The following is a 15617-nucleotide window of genomic DNA, read 5'->3' on the forward strand; positions in this document are numbered from 1 at the left end:
TATTTATTTTAAATGTCTTAAATTGAATGTTTTTTCCTGATTACAGGTTTGCTTTGGGATCAGCGAAGGTAAACGAGCAATCTTTTGCGACTATTGAAGAAATAGTGCCTTATTATACAAGAGAGGAATTATTCCTATACACTGGTGGAATATTAATGGGAAGTGCCAAATTAACAGACACACCGCCAAAATAATTTAAATATAATATTTCCTCACTGAACAATTAAAAAAAGTATATAAAACACACAAGTTGGGGAAACCTCCCCACAGTGGATAATCATTAATTATCATCGCAGTATATACGTTAAATAAGTAATTTTAATTTTAATTTATAAATAATTACAGTGCCTTACCTATTAATTAAATTAAACTAGTTTTTTTACATAAATTAATATTTTTAATTAATGATTATCCACTGCAGATTGCACTATCCACTGTAGGCAGGTTTCTCCAATGTTAGATTACAGACTTTTTATATCAAATTAAATGTACATAAATGTTTCTATGTACTGAGATTTTTTTTATATCTATCACGTTTAATATTAAGGATTTTTAAACAGCCAATCTCACATTTTTATAAGACTGTTGAAAGATTTCAATTGTATTGAATCTGTTGTATTTTTTTGAATGTATTAATTTCTATCACAATAATTATCGACTGTGCCTTTTCACCTCGTGCTTAATTACGTGTGAAGATTATTAAAAATTTCAAGCACACAGAACCAAGAGCGGATCAAGATCAATTTATACTTCAAATTTGTCTTTTTGGGCTTCATGGGCTACTTTATTAAAAATTCTTTTTTTTTTCTTTTTGGTTAAAGAAAATAATTTTTGGATGAAAATTCAAGTTTTGTGGAAAAATCGTCCTTTTAACTTGAAAGTTCAACAAGTCGGTAACAATTTTAACAATGTGGCGAAAATTCAAGTGTTTTGTAGAAATTTCGGTTTTATAAATTGCAAATGATTTTTTTCGAATGAGGATTTAACCAATCCATTTTTGGTTAAAAAGTGATCCTTTTAGATTAAAAACTGAACTATTTGGTAGAAGATTTTTTTAATTCAACTGTTTTATGGAAACATCGTCCTTTTGACTCGGAAATTCAACAAGTTGGTAGAAAATTTTGCTTTCTAAATTGAAAATGATTTTTTTTTTCAATGAAAATTTAACCAATTTATTTTTTATTACAAAGTGAACTCTTTAGACTAAAAATTAAATCGTTAAAAATTAGTCTTCTTCGGTAGGAAATTAATTTTCTTGGTTGAAAATTCAACTACTATTTAGTTAAAGATATATACATTTTGTGGGAAATTCGTTTTTATGGTAGAATGCCAATTTTTTGTTACATATGAAACTATTTGTTTGAAAATTAATTTGTTTTTGTTGAAAATTCAGCTATTTTGTTGGAAGTTCATCTTTTTTGGTTAAATAAAATATTTTATTTTTTTGAAAATTCAACTGTTTGATAAAAAAATCGTATTTTCAGTTTAAAAATTCAACCAGCTGGTAGAAAATTCAACTATTTGGTAAAAAATTCAAATGTTTTGTAGAAAATTCGCTGTTCTAAATTTTAAAATGATTTTTTTCGAATGATGATTTAACCAATTCATTTTTGGTTAAAAGTGATCCTTTTAGACTAAAAATTGAACTATTTGGTAGAAGATTCATTTTTCTTTAATTCAACGATCTTGTGGAAAAGTTGTCCTTTTGGCTCGAAAATTCAACAAGTTGTTAAAAAATTCAAATGTTTCGTAGAAAATTCAGTTTTCTAAATTGAAAATTATTTTTTTTTCAATGAAAATTTAACCAATCCATTTTTGGTTGCAAAGTGAACCCTTTAGACTAAAAATTCAAATGTATGGTTGAAAATTAGTCTTTTTTGGTAGAAAATTAATTTTCTTGGTTGAAAATTCGTTTTTTTTTTTTTTTTGGTTGAATACAATTTATTTTTTTGAAAATTCAACTGTGTGGTAGAAAAATTGTATTTTCAGCTTAAACATTCAACAATTTAGAAGAAAATTCAACTATTTTGTAGGAAATTAAATTTTTTGTCGTAAATTTAACTGTTTTTTGACAAAAATTTGCTTTTGGCTTAAAAATTCAACAAGTTGGTAGAAAGTTCAGTTTTTTAAATTGAAAATAACTTTTTCAATGAAAATTTAACCAATCCATTTTTGGTTACAAAGTGATCCCTTTAGACTAAAAATTCAAATATATGGTTGAAAATGAGTCTTTTTTGACAGAAAATTAAATTTCTTGGTTGAAAATTAATCTGTTTTTGTTGAAGATTCAGCTATTTTGTTGGAAATTCGTCTTTTTTGGTTGAATAAAAAATTTTTTTTTGAAACTTCAACTGTTTGGTAAATAAGTCGTATTTTCAGCTTAAAAATTCAACAATTTGGAAGAAAATTCAACTATTTTGTAGAAAATTTAATTTTTGATGCCAATTTTTTCGTTAAAAATAGAATTCTTTGGCTGAAAATTAATCTGTTTTGGTTAAATGCAATCATTTTATATAAAATTTGTATATAAAAATTTATGAAAATCACTTTTTATATACAAATTTAATTAGTTTTATATAAAATTAAAATCTTTCAGGCTTAAATATAAACTATTATATTTTTATTGAAATTTCATCTTTTTTGGTTGAAAAATCAAGTTCTTGCTTGAAAGTTAAGCTACTTTGTTAAAAATTCATATTAGTTGAAAATTCAACTGTTTGGTTAAAAATTAACTTTTTTGTTAAACTCATATTCCCGATTTAAAAATTCGACTGTTTCAATCTAGAAAATTCATAGTCTTGCTTTGAAAATTTAACAATTCCATCAAAAATTTAATTTTTTTTTGAAAATTCATGTTTTCGTGTTGAAAGTTCGATTGTATTGTAAAAAATTGCTTTTCTAAATTTAAAATCATGGGTTTTAATTGAAACTTGACTATTCCATTTTTGGTTTAAAATTGAACTGTTTTGTTGAAACTTCCCTGTTTTGGGATAAAAATGAATTTTTTGACTCAAAATTTAACTATTTGGTTGAAAATGAAATTTTCATTGTTAAAATTTCATATTTTCGGGCTGAAAATTTCACTGTTTAGTATAGATAACTCTTTTTTTTGTCTTGGAAATTCAACTATTTTGTAGAAGATTCGTTCTTTTTTATTGAATCAATATTTCGTTAAAAATGACGTTCTTTTTAAATTCTTTTTTTAATTAAAAACAAATTTTTTTAACTTAAAATTTAACTATATATTTGAAAATTTAAATAATTAGTTGAGAATTTATCTTATTTAATAGGAAATTAATTTTCTTAGTTGAAAATATACCTTTTTGGTTGAAAATGTAACTATTTGATTGAAAATCAACTGTTTTATAGAAATCTTTATTTTGTTCAAAATTGATGTATTTTGTTGAACATTTTCTTGTATTGTAAAAAAATTAATTTTCTTAATTGAAAATGTTATAATTTGTACATTTTTTTTCTTCATTAACTCAAAAATCTTTTTTTATTTAATCCAACTGTGTTCGATTTAAAATAAAAATTTTTTCTTGATCTACCGTTGCACAGAACGAATTTCCTCTGTAATGCATTTTTGGTCGTAATTTATAGCTGTATTGTCTTAAATTTAGTATCTTAACTTAGGAAACTTGGTGATATTCGTGTAAGCGAATTTAAAATGCTTTAGATTTTAAATAGTACTATTTTCATATAATATCATAATGTGAAATTGATTATTGAGTTTTGATACATTAGAAAAATTTATACATAAGCTTGTTAAATTCATAAATTTAGATAGAAATTATATTTTAGTGTGAATGTTTGTAAAACATAGTTGAAGATTAAAGAGTCAAATTTATGTTATTTATCCTTAGTTGTGTAATGGTATATTATGTATGTCGCAATAATTATTAAAACGTATTTATTAACAGGCTACTATCGAAATTGTGATGTATGAAGAAAATGACATTTATTATTGTAGGAGATATCTTTTTAAAGGTTTTAATACATTTTTATACAATTGAGTTTCTTTCCTTTTTTACTCCGAACTTGTGGCAACACAAATTGCAAATCTCGATATAATTAAATAAATTTTATAATATTACAGTGTGTATACCCTATCTGGAAAACCTGGAAGTGTCAGGGAATTTTTATATGCATGGGAAAACCTGTAAATTGTGGTGATTTTTTTTTAAATTTAGGGATTTTTTTGAGAGCGTTCTCATTTTTTTATCAATATTTTAGTAAAAAATTAATCTTTTTTGGTTGAATGTTCAACTATTTACTTGACAATCCAACTTTTTTGTTGGAAATTAATTTCTTTTTGGTGCAATTCAACAGTTTTTTATTTAAAATTAAAATATTTTTAGTTGAAATATAAACAATTACATTTTTCATTTGTACATTTATTTTTTTTGGTTGAAAAATAATCTTCTTGATTTAAAAATCATGTTCTTGGTTGAAATTTTAGTCATTTGGTCGAAAATTGGTGTATTACTTTAAAAATTCGTTTTTTTTTTTGTTATTTAAGCTTAAAGCTGTTCATAGACAATTCAACTATTTGGCGGAAATTAATTTTTTCTTTTAATTCGTCGTTTTGGTAGAAAATTAATCGTTTTGGCTAAATATTCATCTTTGTGCGTTGAAAATTCAACTGTTTTATTTAAATTCATGTATTTCGTTAAAAATTCGGTCTTTTTGTAAAAAATTAATCTTGTTGGTTGAAAATTCATCTTTTTTTTTGGAAATTTAACAGTTTTGTACAATTTCTCTCTGCCTGTCTCTTGACTGAAAAATCCTTTCTAGTTAAAAATTCGACTTATGTTATCTTTTTGATTAAAAATTCATCTTTTTGGATGAAAAATGACATATTTTGTTGAAAATTCGTTTTTTTTTCTGCTGACTGGTAATTTTGTGAGACTGGGAAAAACCGGGAAATGACAGTGATTTTTTTTACCGGGAATTTTACAAATTTTTAGAAGAAAAATCTGACCTCCACGTTTAATTTCAACAGTTTTTAAATAATTAGTGGAATTGTTATGTTTTTCAATTATGCTATTATTTAGCTTACAATGCGTAATTCAAAATTTTTTATATTGAAAATTTTCCATTAAAAATTTTTATTTTTAAGCTTACATTTCTAATTTGAATAATTTGTAAATGTTTTCTTAAAGAATTGAACAAATAAAAAATAAAAGCCTTTGATGTTGAAAATTTTGGATAAAAAAAATTGTTATTTAATAATTATTTTTTAATTTATCTGTACTGTTACATCTCAGATAAAAATAATTATTTCTAAACTTACGCTTCCTCTTTTTTTTATTCTAAATTTGTTAAAAATTAGAAAACATGGATTGAGGAACAAGCAAAACGAAAGGTTGAGACAATCGAATTGTTGATTTAAAACGAGTTAAGATATAAAATTACAATTTATTAAAACCAAGTTACATGAGTGATATGTGTGTTTGTTTATATTTAATTCAAAATATGCAGCATGGAACTGCCAGAATATTGTGAGAAACTTCGTCTTAGTGTCCACCCTTTAAAAAAAGGAAAAGACTTTAGTGACGAGTTTTTAAAATAATATTGAAAAAGAAATAAAAGGATAGCAATAGTATTTTCGGAAACTTACCAAAGATTTAATTTATTCTCGCTTGGAATAAGGCCCTTTGTAGGAATTCGAGAATCCTGGTGAGGGACTCGGTTTATAGAGTTGGTCGATCTCCCTTCCTTTGCTGTACGATAGGTGCACAATTGCTTTGCACAATAGGTTGGTGGTGTGTTTTCTTAGGAGGGCTTTCTTGCTTGTTAAAGGGGCTCACAGAGTTTAAGTTGAAACTGATGTTAAAGTTATTTTTATCAGGTAAATGCTATTTTACTGAGTTCACTGGTTTCACTGAATCTAAACTTTGTTTTAAAAGTTCCGGAGAGTTCTTCTGCAGAGATTCGACAACTGTTTTTAAAGTTCCGGAGAGTTGTTGGACAGCGGTTCGATGGTAGAAATAAACTGTTCTTAAAGTTCCGGAGAGTTGTTGGGCAGCAGTTCGATGGTAGAAATAAACTGTTTTTAAAGTTCCAAAGAGTTGTTGGGCAGCGATGTAGAAATAAAACTGTTTTTAAAGTTCCGGTGAGTTGTTGCGCAGCGATTCGATGGTAGAAATGAAACTGGCCTTAACCCTTCAAGGCATGGATATATATAGGCAGAAATCTGAGCAGGGGAGGAAAAACAATCCCTTGGTGGACCATTTTTTGACATTGATTTATGGCATGATGACACAGATTCTCTTGAGGGGTAGTCGAAGACCACATATCATTATGACGTTTATTGCCTTTTCACCAATTGGGCTATAGTAGATGGGCCTCGCGTGTTTCTTCGTGGGGCTTGCTTCCTTTTGATTGGTTATGACGTCAATGACCGCGCATTCACAAGATTCACATTGGTATTATTTGATATTTCTTAGAACTTGATATAGAATTTATAATATGATACAGAATATAAATATTAAATGTTCATTAATGTTTATATTGATATTGAAAATTGATTATTATTATAAATAAGTAAATATTATGTATATTAAACTGTTACAGACCGTGACAGTACTTTAAGTAATAAAAAGTAAACAAAAGCGATTTGACAAAACGATTTTAAATCAGTTCAGAATTTAAGAATGTTTAAATTTTAACGTTAAAACTTAAACTGTTTCTATTTGAAAGTCCTTGTTATTAAACAAGTGTGAAGGTGTGACTGAAAGTTTATCAACTATTTTCAACTTGAAAATAACTTCATAATAATATATTCTTAATTAAAGGATTTTATTTCATTTAAAACATTGTTTCAGTCTAAAATATTCAATTTTCAACCCACTCAATTTGAAATATTTAATTTAAAAAGAATATCAATTATTGAATATTTAGCAATATTTGAATTTTTATTCAAGACAAGTAAATTTAAACCAAATATTTAAAAGTAAAGAATCGTTAACTGAATTGATTGACATTATAAATCCTGGAATCTTTAAAATTTCGAAGAGCCTTTAAACTTTGAACGTTACAATTTTAATTGTTGTATTTGAAAAATGATTAATTTGTAAGTGAAATTTTTAAATTTTGATGTATAATTTACAAATGAACATTTGCAGAAAAATTTGAGTAATTTTAAGAGATATTTAGGAGTTTTAAAAAGATTAAAAATTATCATGCATATTTTAGTAATTTTTCTTAAAATATTCTAGAATCTTTTTTGAAAATTTTGTTTCAACCTTTGAAAAACTTTTTAAGTATTCTCTTAAAATAATTTTTCAAAATGAAAATTTTTTTTTAATTTTCCTAGAAATCTTAAGAAAATATTTTTATTCTTTAGAAGCCTTTCACAATTCTTGAAAAGAATATAATTTTTTGTTTAAAATCTGCGAAAATCTATATTATAAATGTTCAATTGTTATTTATACATCCAAATTGTAATTTTAAATTTTCTCAAATTTGCAGAATTTTGTGAAAATTGTAAAAGAAAATCAATTAATTTTGGCAGATATTTAGAGATTCTGAAAAAAGTTCCAAAATAATTTTAAATATAAAACAAATTTAAAACAACTTCTAGACTTCTCAAGATTTGGAAATAAAATTTTGAAGGTTTCCAAGGATGTTCAAGTTATTTAAACAGAAAATAATTTAATTACTAATTTAAGAAGTGTTCAGTTAAACATTTTAAAATTTTTCAATATTTAATGTTTCTAGCTTAAAATTCCTTAAAATTATATAATTTTTAAATTTTCAAAGTTCATTGATTGATTTTTTAATTTAGAGCAGTGAAAATGATAACGTGGATTTATATTTTTTTATATTGAAAAATGTTAGTACCTTTAAATTTATACGTGTAAATTATTGAGCATTTGAATACAACATTTTTTAATTGAAGGAAATGACCGAGAATTTATTTCGTCGATTAAAACGGCCACCCTGAACTTGAACTATTTTGTTAACATTTTTTTTGTAATTCATTATTTTTAACTGAAAATTTATATATTCCAGCTGAATATTCAATTATTTTATTTAAAAAATCATCTATTTGGTGGAAGATTCATTTTTTAAATTAAAAAACTAACTATTCAATTCCTGGATGAAAAATTAGATTTTTAAATTGAAAATTCATGTTTTTAATTAAAAATTTATCACTTTGTTTGAAAATGTAACTGTTTTTTTCAAATATTTTTTTAAGTTATTTTTTTAATGGTTATTATTTGATAATGAAAAACAAAGGGTCGCTTCAAATAATAGCCTGCAATTTTCAAATTTAATAACCATATTATGATGGGGATTTGAAAATTCCGTTTTTTTCTCAACATTTGGATAAAATCGATGCGAATTACTTTTTATTGTCGACATTTTTTGTTTTGTAATTTAACGCTAGTTTTAATTTGGATTTAGTGTGGTAATGGGCTTCAATTTTTACATTTAATTTTCTCATTTTCAATTTAAATTGAAAATCAATTTATTTTGGAAAAATTAAAACAAAATTAAAGCGTATTTATGTTTCTTACTGACAAATGTTTTTTTATTATTTAGTAATTTAACTAACGGAAGAGTTGCTTTAGAAAATGGACCACAATTTTCATATTTAATTTTCCATATTTTCATGGTGTTTTTAAAATCCAGTTTGTTCACTGGAAATTTAATTTGCTGAATTTCTCATTTTACTGAAATGTTTATTAACAGAAGAAATCTCTCTGTTATTAAAAATAAAGAGACATTTTTGTCCATTTTTTGCCCAAATGTTCAGTAAAAAACATTTTATTGAAATCCCCACGAAAATATGGCAATCAATTTTAAAAATTGTAATCCAATATTTTTATCGAAAATATAGTAATTAAAATTAAAAATTATGGTTCACTTTTTGAAGTGCCCCTTTGCTTAAATTTCTAAACAACAAAAGCCATTTAACTGTTTTATTTTTGGAGTAATTTGTTGAAAATTCGTATTTTTTGGCAAAATATTTTCTTCTGGTTTGTAAATTCATTTCTTTGGTTAAAATTGAACTATTTTGTTGAAAATTTGTTTTTTTTTGTAGCTAAAAATTAATTTTCTAATTGATTATTTAACTATTCCATTTTGGGTTTACAATATTGATCTTTTTTGGTTCAAAAACCATTTCTTTCGTTGATAATTGAACTATTTTGTTCAATATTCAATTTTTTATCTAAAAATTCAACAATAATTCCAATTTTGGTTGAAAATTTATTCCTGTAATTGAAAAAATTTACAATTTTCTTGAAATTGTTTTTTTTTTGTTTGGTTCAGAATTATTTGGTCACTGAAAATGAAACTATTACATTTTTCGTTGAAAATTCATGTATGTTGTTGTAAATTTTTCATTTTTTGGTTATTTACCTTCTTCAGCTCAAAACAAGTTCTTTTGTTGAAAATTGAACAGTTTTGCCGAAATTGAATGTTTTATCTTAAAATTCAACCATTCCAATTTTGTTGAAAATTCTACCTTTCTTTTGAAAATTTTCCAGTTTTAGTTGAAACTTCAACTATTTGGTTCAAAATTCACGTATTTTGTTAAAAAATGTCTTTCTAGTAGAAAAACTAAACTTTTTCTTTGCAAATTAAACTATTTTATTTTTGGTTCAAAATTTATCTTTATTAGTTGAAAATTTTATTATTCGGCGTGAAAAAAATAGAAAAAGTTGTGGGTACACGTATTTTGATATCTTCTTTCAGTATAGACAATAATGTTTTACAATGAAGTTTTATTATTAGTTTTTATTTTAAAAAAAAAGCTTTTTTCATTGATTAAATTTAAATTTTCGCGGAATTTTGACTGGAACAGCTGACGCCATCTAACGACCGGAAAACTAAAAGTCTTTCCTAACCTAAAAGGTGATTAGTGTCAAAAGTCAAATAGTAAATACGTCAAAATCGAAACGGTCAAGTCAAAACTCAACAGGGGGATTTTGTGGGTGGCTGCTCACCAGGATCGTGACAGTTCTTCATGGAAGGAACTCGTGTTTGCGACGAAAAACTTGTTAATTTATTTGTAGATGCTCATGTTATTTATCTAAAAGGAAATAAAATTCGAGGCATCTATGACTGCATTGCTAAGTGACTAAGTGCTGATAAGTGGTTGCCAATTTATAATTTGTTGTAAACTCTTCCTCCAGATTCCCAAGTTTTGACAGTGGCTTGTTTGCTCTTCAAAATTTAAGTTGTTTTTTTTACATAAAGTGTCGAAAAATTCCCGGGGAAATTCTCCAAAAACGTGTTGTTGACATGAGTCATCCTCCTTATCCTCATTTCATTATTAAACAGGGAATAAATTCCACTGTCCAGGAAGTGATGTCTTGTAAATAAGGTTGTAAATAATGAAAACACATCGAGAAAAGATGGAAGATGAACATCCGGTGAGAGAAGCTAATAAAATTTGCGGAGTTTGTGGAGACAGAGCTTTGGGATACAACTTTAACGGAATTTCTTGTGAAAGCTGTAAAGCGTTTTTTCGAAGAAATGCACTGAAAAAGAAGGTTTGTTCCCCTTTCATAAACAAAACGAAGATGAAAAGTTCTTTATAGGAAGATTTTCAGCTTCCTGGTGAAGAAATGGATTTTTATTTTTTATTTCTAAGGCTTTATTTAACTAATCTTTTATTTTCAATTTTGGAATTGACGATGGTTATTTGTTCAGATTGTTACATAATTTTTCATTTATATAGATATTTCTGTATCTTAGAGCATTTTTAATACTCGTTCTCTTTTTGTTATCTACTTTTCGCATAATATTCTATATCTAAATTACAGGTGAAAACAAGTTTCGTAGCAAGAAACCTAAAACTTAAACTTCTCCCTTCTCTCTCAATATACCACTTATAGTAATTTATTAATAAGGAAAAAAATATTAGAAAATCCATTTATACTTTTGGTTAAAAATTTACTTTAGTTGAACGAACAATTCGTATGTTGTTTTTTTTTTATCTTGTGTATTTTTCGAACAATATTCTGTATCTAAATTACAGCTGGTAAAAAACAAATAGATCTCATTTTATTTAGAAATTAAACTAGTTGTTTAAAAATTTATCCGCTTTGTGCAAAATTCGCCTTTTTATGTAGAAAATTAATTTTCAGTTGTAAATTCATCTTTTTGTTATGAAATTCAACTATTACGGTTGAAGATTCATAATTTTAGTTGAAAATTCATACGTTTGGATGCAAATTTTTCGTTTTTATTTGGAAATTCAACTATTTTGTTGAAAATCCACATTTTTTGTTAGAAAATAAATTTTTTTATAGAAATTTATCATTTTCTTTGCAAGTTAATCCTCCTGTTTAAACATTCTTATTTTCCGTTTAAAATTTAATTATCGCAGTTAAATATTTATCATTTTAGGTGGCGAAAATTTAAATCTCTTGTTGAATATTAATTTTTTCACACAAAATTTATTTATTTAATGTTTTGGTTGAAAAATGATCTTTTTTAGTTGAAAATTGGTATTTTTTGTCAGAAATTAATCTTGGTAGAAAATTCATCATTTTGGTCAAAAATTTAATTATTCTAGATGAATATTCACCATTTTAGTGGAAAATTCATCTTTCTAGCATAAAGTTCAAAGATTCCCGTTAAAGATTTACCATTTTAGTTGAAAATTCTTCACTTTTTGAAAATGAAACTTATTTTCTGAAAGTTGGTTTTTTTGTTGTTGAAAGTTATTTTTTTTCGTGGAAAGTAATTTTCTAAAGTAGAAATTTAACTTATTCCAAATGAATATTCCATTGTTTTAGTTGAAAATGCTTCTGTTTGGTTGTAATTAAATTTTTTTAACTTAAAATTTAATTATTGAAGATTAACTATTTTTTGAAAATTAGTTTTTTTAGCTAAATGTTAACTGTTCCATTTTTTGTTGAAAACTGATATTTTATAGTGGAAAATTCAAATATTTGTTTCAAAAGTAATTTATTTTACAATTTTGTTTGGCTCTGTTCAGTTAAAGGGTGTTTAGAATGAACGACATGAAAAATTTGTTTGAACAATCGGGAAAAAAACGGGAATTTGAAATCCTCCGCCGAATCGCCACCCGGGTGTTAATTCAAAATTCATCTCTTGGTTAAAAATTTTACTATTTGTTTGAAAATTAATCTTTTTTCGTCGAAAATGCAAAATTTTCAGTTTATTTGGTAAAAAATTGCATTGTTTTGTTGAGAATTCAACGATTTTGTTAAAGTCAACCTTTTCCCTTTAAAATTCAACTATTTCGACAGAAGATATAATTATTTGGTAGGAAATGAACTTTTTTGTTGAAAACTTATATTTCCTGGTTGAAAATTCAACTGTTTTGAAGAAAATTAGTCTTTCTGGCTTGAAAATTTTAATATTTTATTCTTTTTACATTGAAAAATCTTTGTCAGTGTCCTTGTGTTAAAAATTTGACTTTTTGGTTTAAAAATTACTCCTTTGGGAGCTTTTTTGATAGAAATTCCATTTTTTTCTTGGAAATGTAACTGTTTGGTTAAAAATTAACTATTTATTGCTTAAATTCAGCTGATTTTTATTAAAGATTAAAAAAGTTTTATTGGGAATATCAACAAATATATTTTTCGTTAAGAATTATTCTCTCAGATTGAAAATTGATCTTTTTTAGTTGAAAAGTACAACTATTTTGTTAAAAAGTAATTCCCTTAGTTAAAAATTTAACTATTTTTCTAGAAAAGGGAACTATTTTATTGCAAATTAACTTTTTTGTTGAAAATTCAACTGTATTGTAGAAAATTCATGTCTTGGATTTAAAAATTTAAAAACTTGATTTGATTTTTTTCTTGCCTCAAAAATCGTTCTCGGCTAAAAATTAAACTCCTCTGTTGAAAATTAATTAATCTTTTTGATTTGAAAATTAATCGTTTGGTTGAAATTATGTATTTTCTGTTTTAAAATGCAACTGTTTGGTTGATAATTACTCTTTTTTAGGTTGAAAATTCAATGACTTGGTGAACGAATTTAACTATTCTTTCAAACATTAGTTTTTTTTCGAAAGAAGATTCGCCCTCTGGATTAAAAATTCATCGTTTTCTAGAAATTTAAATTTTGTTTATTAAAAGTGCAATTGTTTGGCTATTTGGCTTTAAATGAATTTTTACGTTCAAAGATCATATTTTCGAGTTGAAAATTGAACTATTTTCTTGAAAATTCGTTTTTTTGTTTCAGTGAAAATTGCATTTATTGAATAATTTTAAGAGCTTTGAGATTTAACTTTAACGGAATTTATTTTGAAAGCAGCAAAGTTATTTTTTAAAGAAGGTATCTTCCCATTTCATAAACAAAACGAAGGTGAAAAGTTCTTTAGAGTAAAATTTATAGCTTCCTGATTTTTATTTATTTTTAAAACTTTATTCAACTAATCTTTCATTTTTAATCTTGCAATTAGTGAAGACTAATTGCTTATATTATTGCATGCTTTGTCTATTAAAAATATTTCTGAATTTTGTTTGAACGTATCATTTTTGCACTCGTTCTATTTTCGTTATCTACTTTTTGCACTATATTCTGTATCTAAATTACAGAGTAAAACAAAGTTTCGTAACAACCTAGAAACTTCTACTATTTGTTTGAAAATTATTCTTTTTTTGGTACACAATCATCTTTCTTGGTTGAAAATTCATCTTTTTGGTTTAAAAATATAATTAATTGGATCAAAATTCGACAATTTTATTCAAAAAGCATCCTTTTTGGTTAAAAAGTCAACTATTTAGTTGAAAATTAACTTTTTTTTAAATTCAAATTTCCGGGTTGAACTTGTACCCCTTTTTTTGTTGATTATTTAAAATAAAAATAGGTTTCGTTTCAAATTTATATTTTAGGTTGAAAACTCATTTTTTTACTGCAAATTTACCTATTCCATTTTTGGTTAAATAATAATACTTTTTGTTGCAAGTGTATGTGTTATTTTCAAAAATTTCCTTTTTTGTAGAAAATGATTCTTCTTGAATAAAAATTCATCTTTTTGCGAGTAAATGCAACTATTGAGTTTAAAATGAACTTTTTGGATAGTAGATTCATATATCCGGGTGGAAAATACGACATTTTGATTTGAAAATTCGTCTCTTTTAATAGAAATTTAATCTTATTTCGTGAAAATTTAATCTATTTGGGTTTAAGATTAAACTAATTTATTAAAAAATGCATTTTTTATTAAAGTTTCATCTCTTTGATTGAAAATTGCACTATTTTCTTGAAAATTCGTTTCTTTTTCTTCGAAAATTATATTTTTTAACTGATAATTTAAATATTCCATTTTTGGTTAAAAATTAATCGATTTGCTTTGAAAATTCATTTGTTGTGTTGAAAATTCGTCTTATTTGGTAGACACTTTTGTTGTTTATAAAAATGTAATTAATTTGTTAAAAATTCGCCTTTTTCATGTGAAATTAAACGATTTTGTAGAAAATTAAACGATTTTTGTAGTAAATTCGTCTTTTTGGATGAATTTCACTGTTTTCAATGTATAATAAAAATCTTCTTGGGTTAAAATGTTACCTGTTACATTTTCCGTTTAGAATTAATCTTTTTTGATTGAAAATATAACTCCTTTGTTAAAAATTCCCTTTTTTTATTTAGAATTATTCATTTACTTTGGAAACTCATCTCTTGATGGGTAATTTAATAATTTTGTTAAAAAATTAGTTTCTAACTGAAAATGTAACTATTCCATTTATGTTTGAAAAATGGTCCTTTGTAGTTAAAAATTCAACTATTATGTATTTTCTCTAATTTAATTTACACGAATTTATTCATTTTTTTATTAAAGATTCATCTCTTTAATTGAAAATTGTACTATTTTCTTGATAATTCGTTTTTGTTTAAGTCGAAAATTAATTTTTTTAACTGAAAATTTAAATATTCCATTTTTGGTTAAAAATGGATGAATTTGCTTTGAAAATTCATGTGTTTTGTTCAAAATTAGTCTTATCTGGTCAACAGTCTTTGTTGTTTATAAAAATGTAATTAATTTGTTGCAAATTCTTCTTGATGAATTGAAAATTAAATTATTGTGCAAAAAATTCAACTTTTTGTAGAAAATCCATTATTTTGGCTTAGATTTATTTAAAAAGAATTTATTAATTTTTTATTAAAGATTCATCTTTTTGATTAAAAATTGTACTATTTTCTTGATAATTCGTTTTTAAGTCAAAAATTCATTTTTTTACCTGAAAATTTAAATATTCCATTTTTGGTTAAAAATTTATCAATTTGCTTTGAAACTTCATTTCTTTTGTTGAAAATTTGTATTTTGAGTTGAAAATGAAACTATTTTGGTAGAAAATTCAACTTTTTGCAGAAAATCCATCTTCTTGGCTTGAAAATTGAACTTTTTGATAGAAAGTTCAACTATTTCGTTAAAAATAAACTCTTTCATTAACAATTAATATTTTCGAGTTGAAAATGTAACTATTTTTGTCGTAAATTCGTCTTTTTAGTTGAATTGTTTTTTTTTCGATTTATTATCAAAATCTTATTTGGTTGAAGTATTAGTTCCTATATTATCCGTTTATAATTCATCTTTTTTTTATTTGAAAATTAAACTCCTTTGTTAAAAATGCCTTTTTAGGTTGACGCTTCTTTATTTACTTTGGAAACTCATCTCT

General features: G+C 24.7%; 2 protein-coding genes across 3 annotated transcripts in view; both read left to right on the forward strand.

Annotated features, from left to right (window-relative positions):
- Positions 1 to 505, forward strand: part of LOC117174704 (lymphocyte cytosolic protein 2-like) — a 48217-nt gene extending 47712 nt beyond the window's left edge. Inside the window, exon 10 of the mRNA XM_033364011.1 lies at positions 47 to 505. Within this exon, the coding sequence (XP_033219902.1) occupies positions 47 to 194 (148 nt within the window). The 3' untranslated portion in view covers positions 195 to 505. The remainder of the gene's footprint in view (positions 1 to 46) is intronic.
- Positions 506 to 9897: 9392 nt separating this feature from the next.
- Positions 9898 to 15617, forward strand: part of LOC117174222 (SCAN domain-containing protein 3) — a 33620-nt gene continuing 27900 nt past the window's right edge. Inside the window, exon 1 of one of the 2 annotated variants that reach the window (XM_033363096.1) lies at positions 9898 to 10578. Coding sequence is in view for 1 of the 2 variants with exons in the window: in XM_033363095.1 (XP_033218986.1) it covers positions 10353 to 10511 (159 nt within the window). In the remaining variant the exon portion in view is untranslated. The remainder of the gene's footprint in view (positions 10579 to 15617) is intronic. The other variant, XM_033363095.1, reaches the window with a different exon arrangement.

The sequence above is a fragment of the Belonocnema kinseyi genome, chromosome 6 (assembly GCF_010883055.1).
Source record: "Belonocnema kinseyi isolate 2016_QV_RU_SX_M_011 chromosome 6, B_treatae_v1, whole genome shotgun sequence".
NCBI classification, from domain to species: Eukaryota; Metazoa; Arthropoda; class Insecta; order Hymenoptera; family Cynipidae; genus Belonocnema; species Belonocnema kinseyi.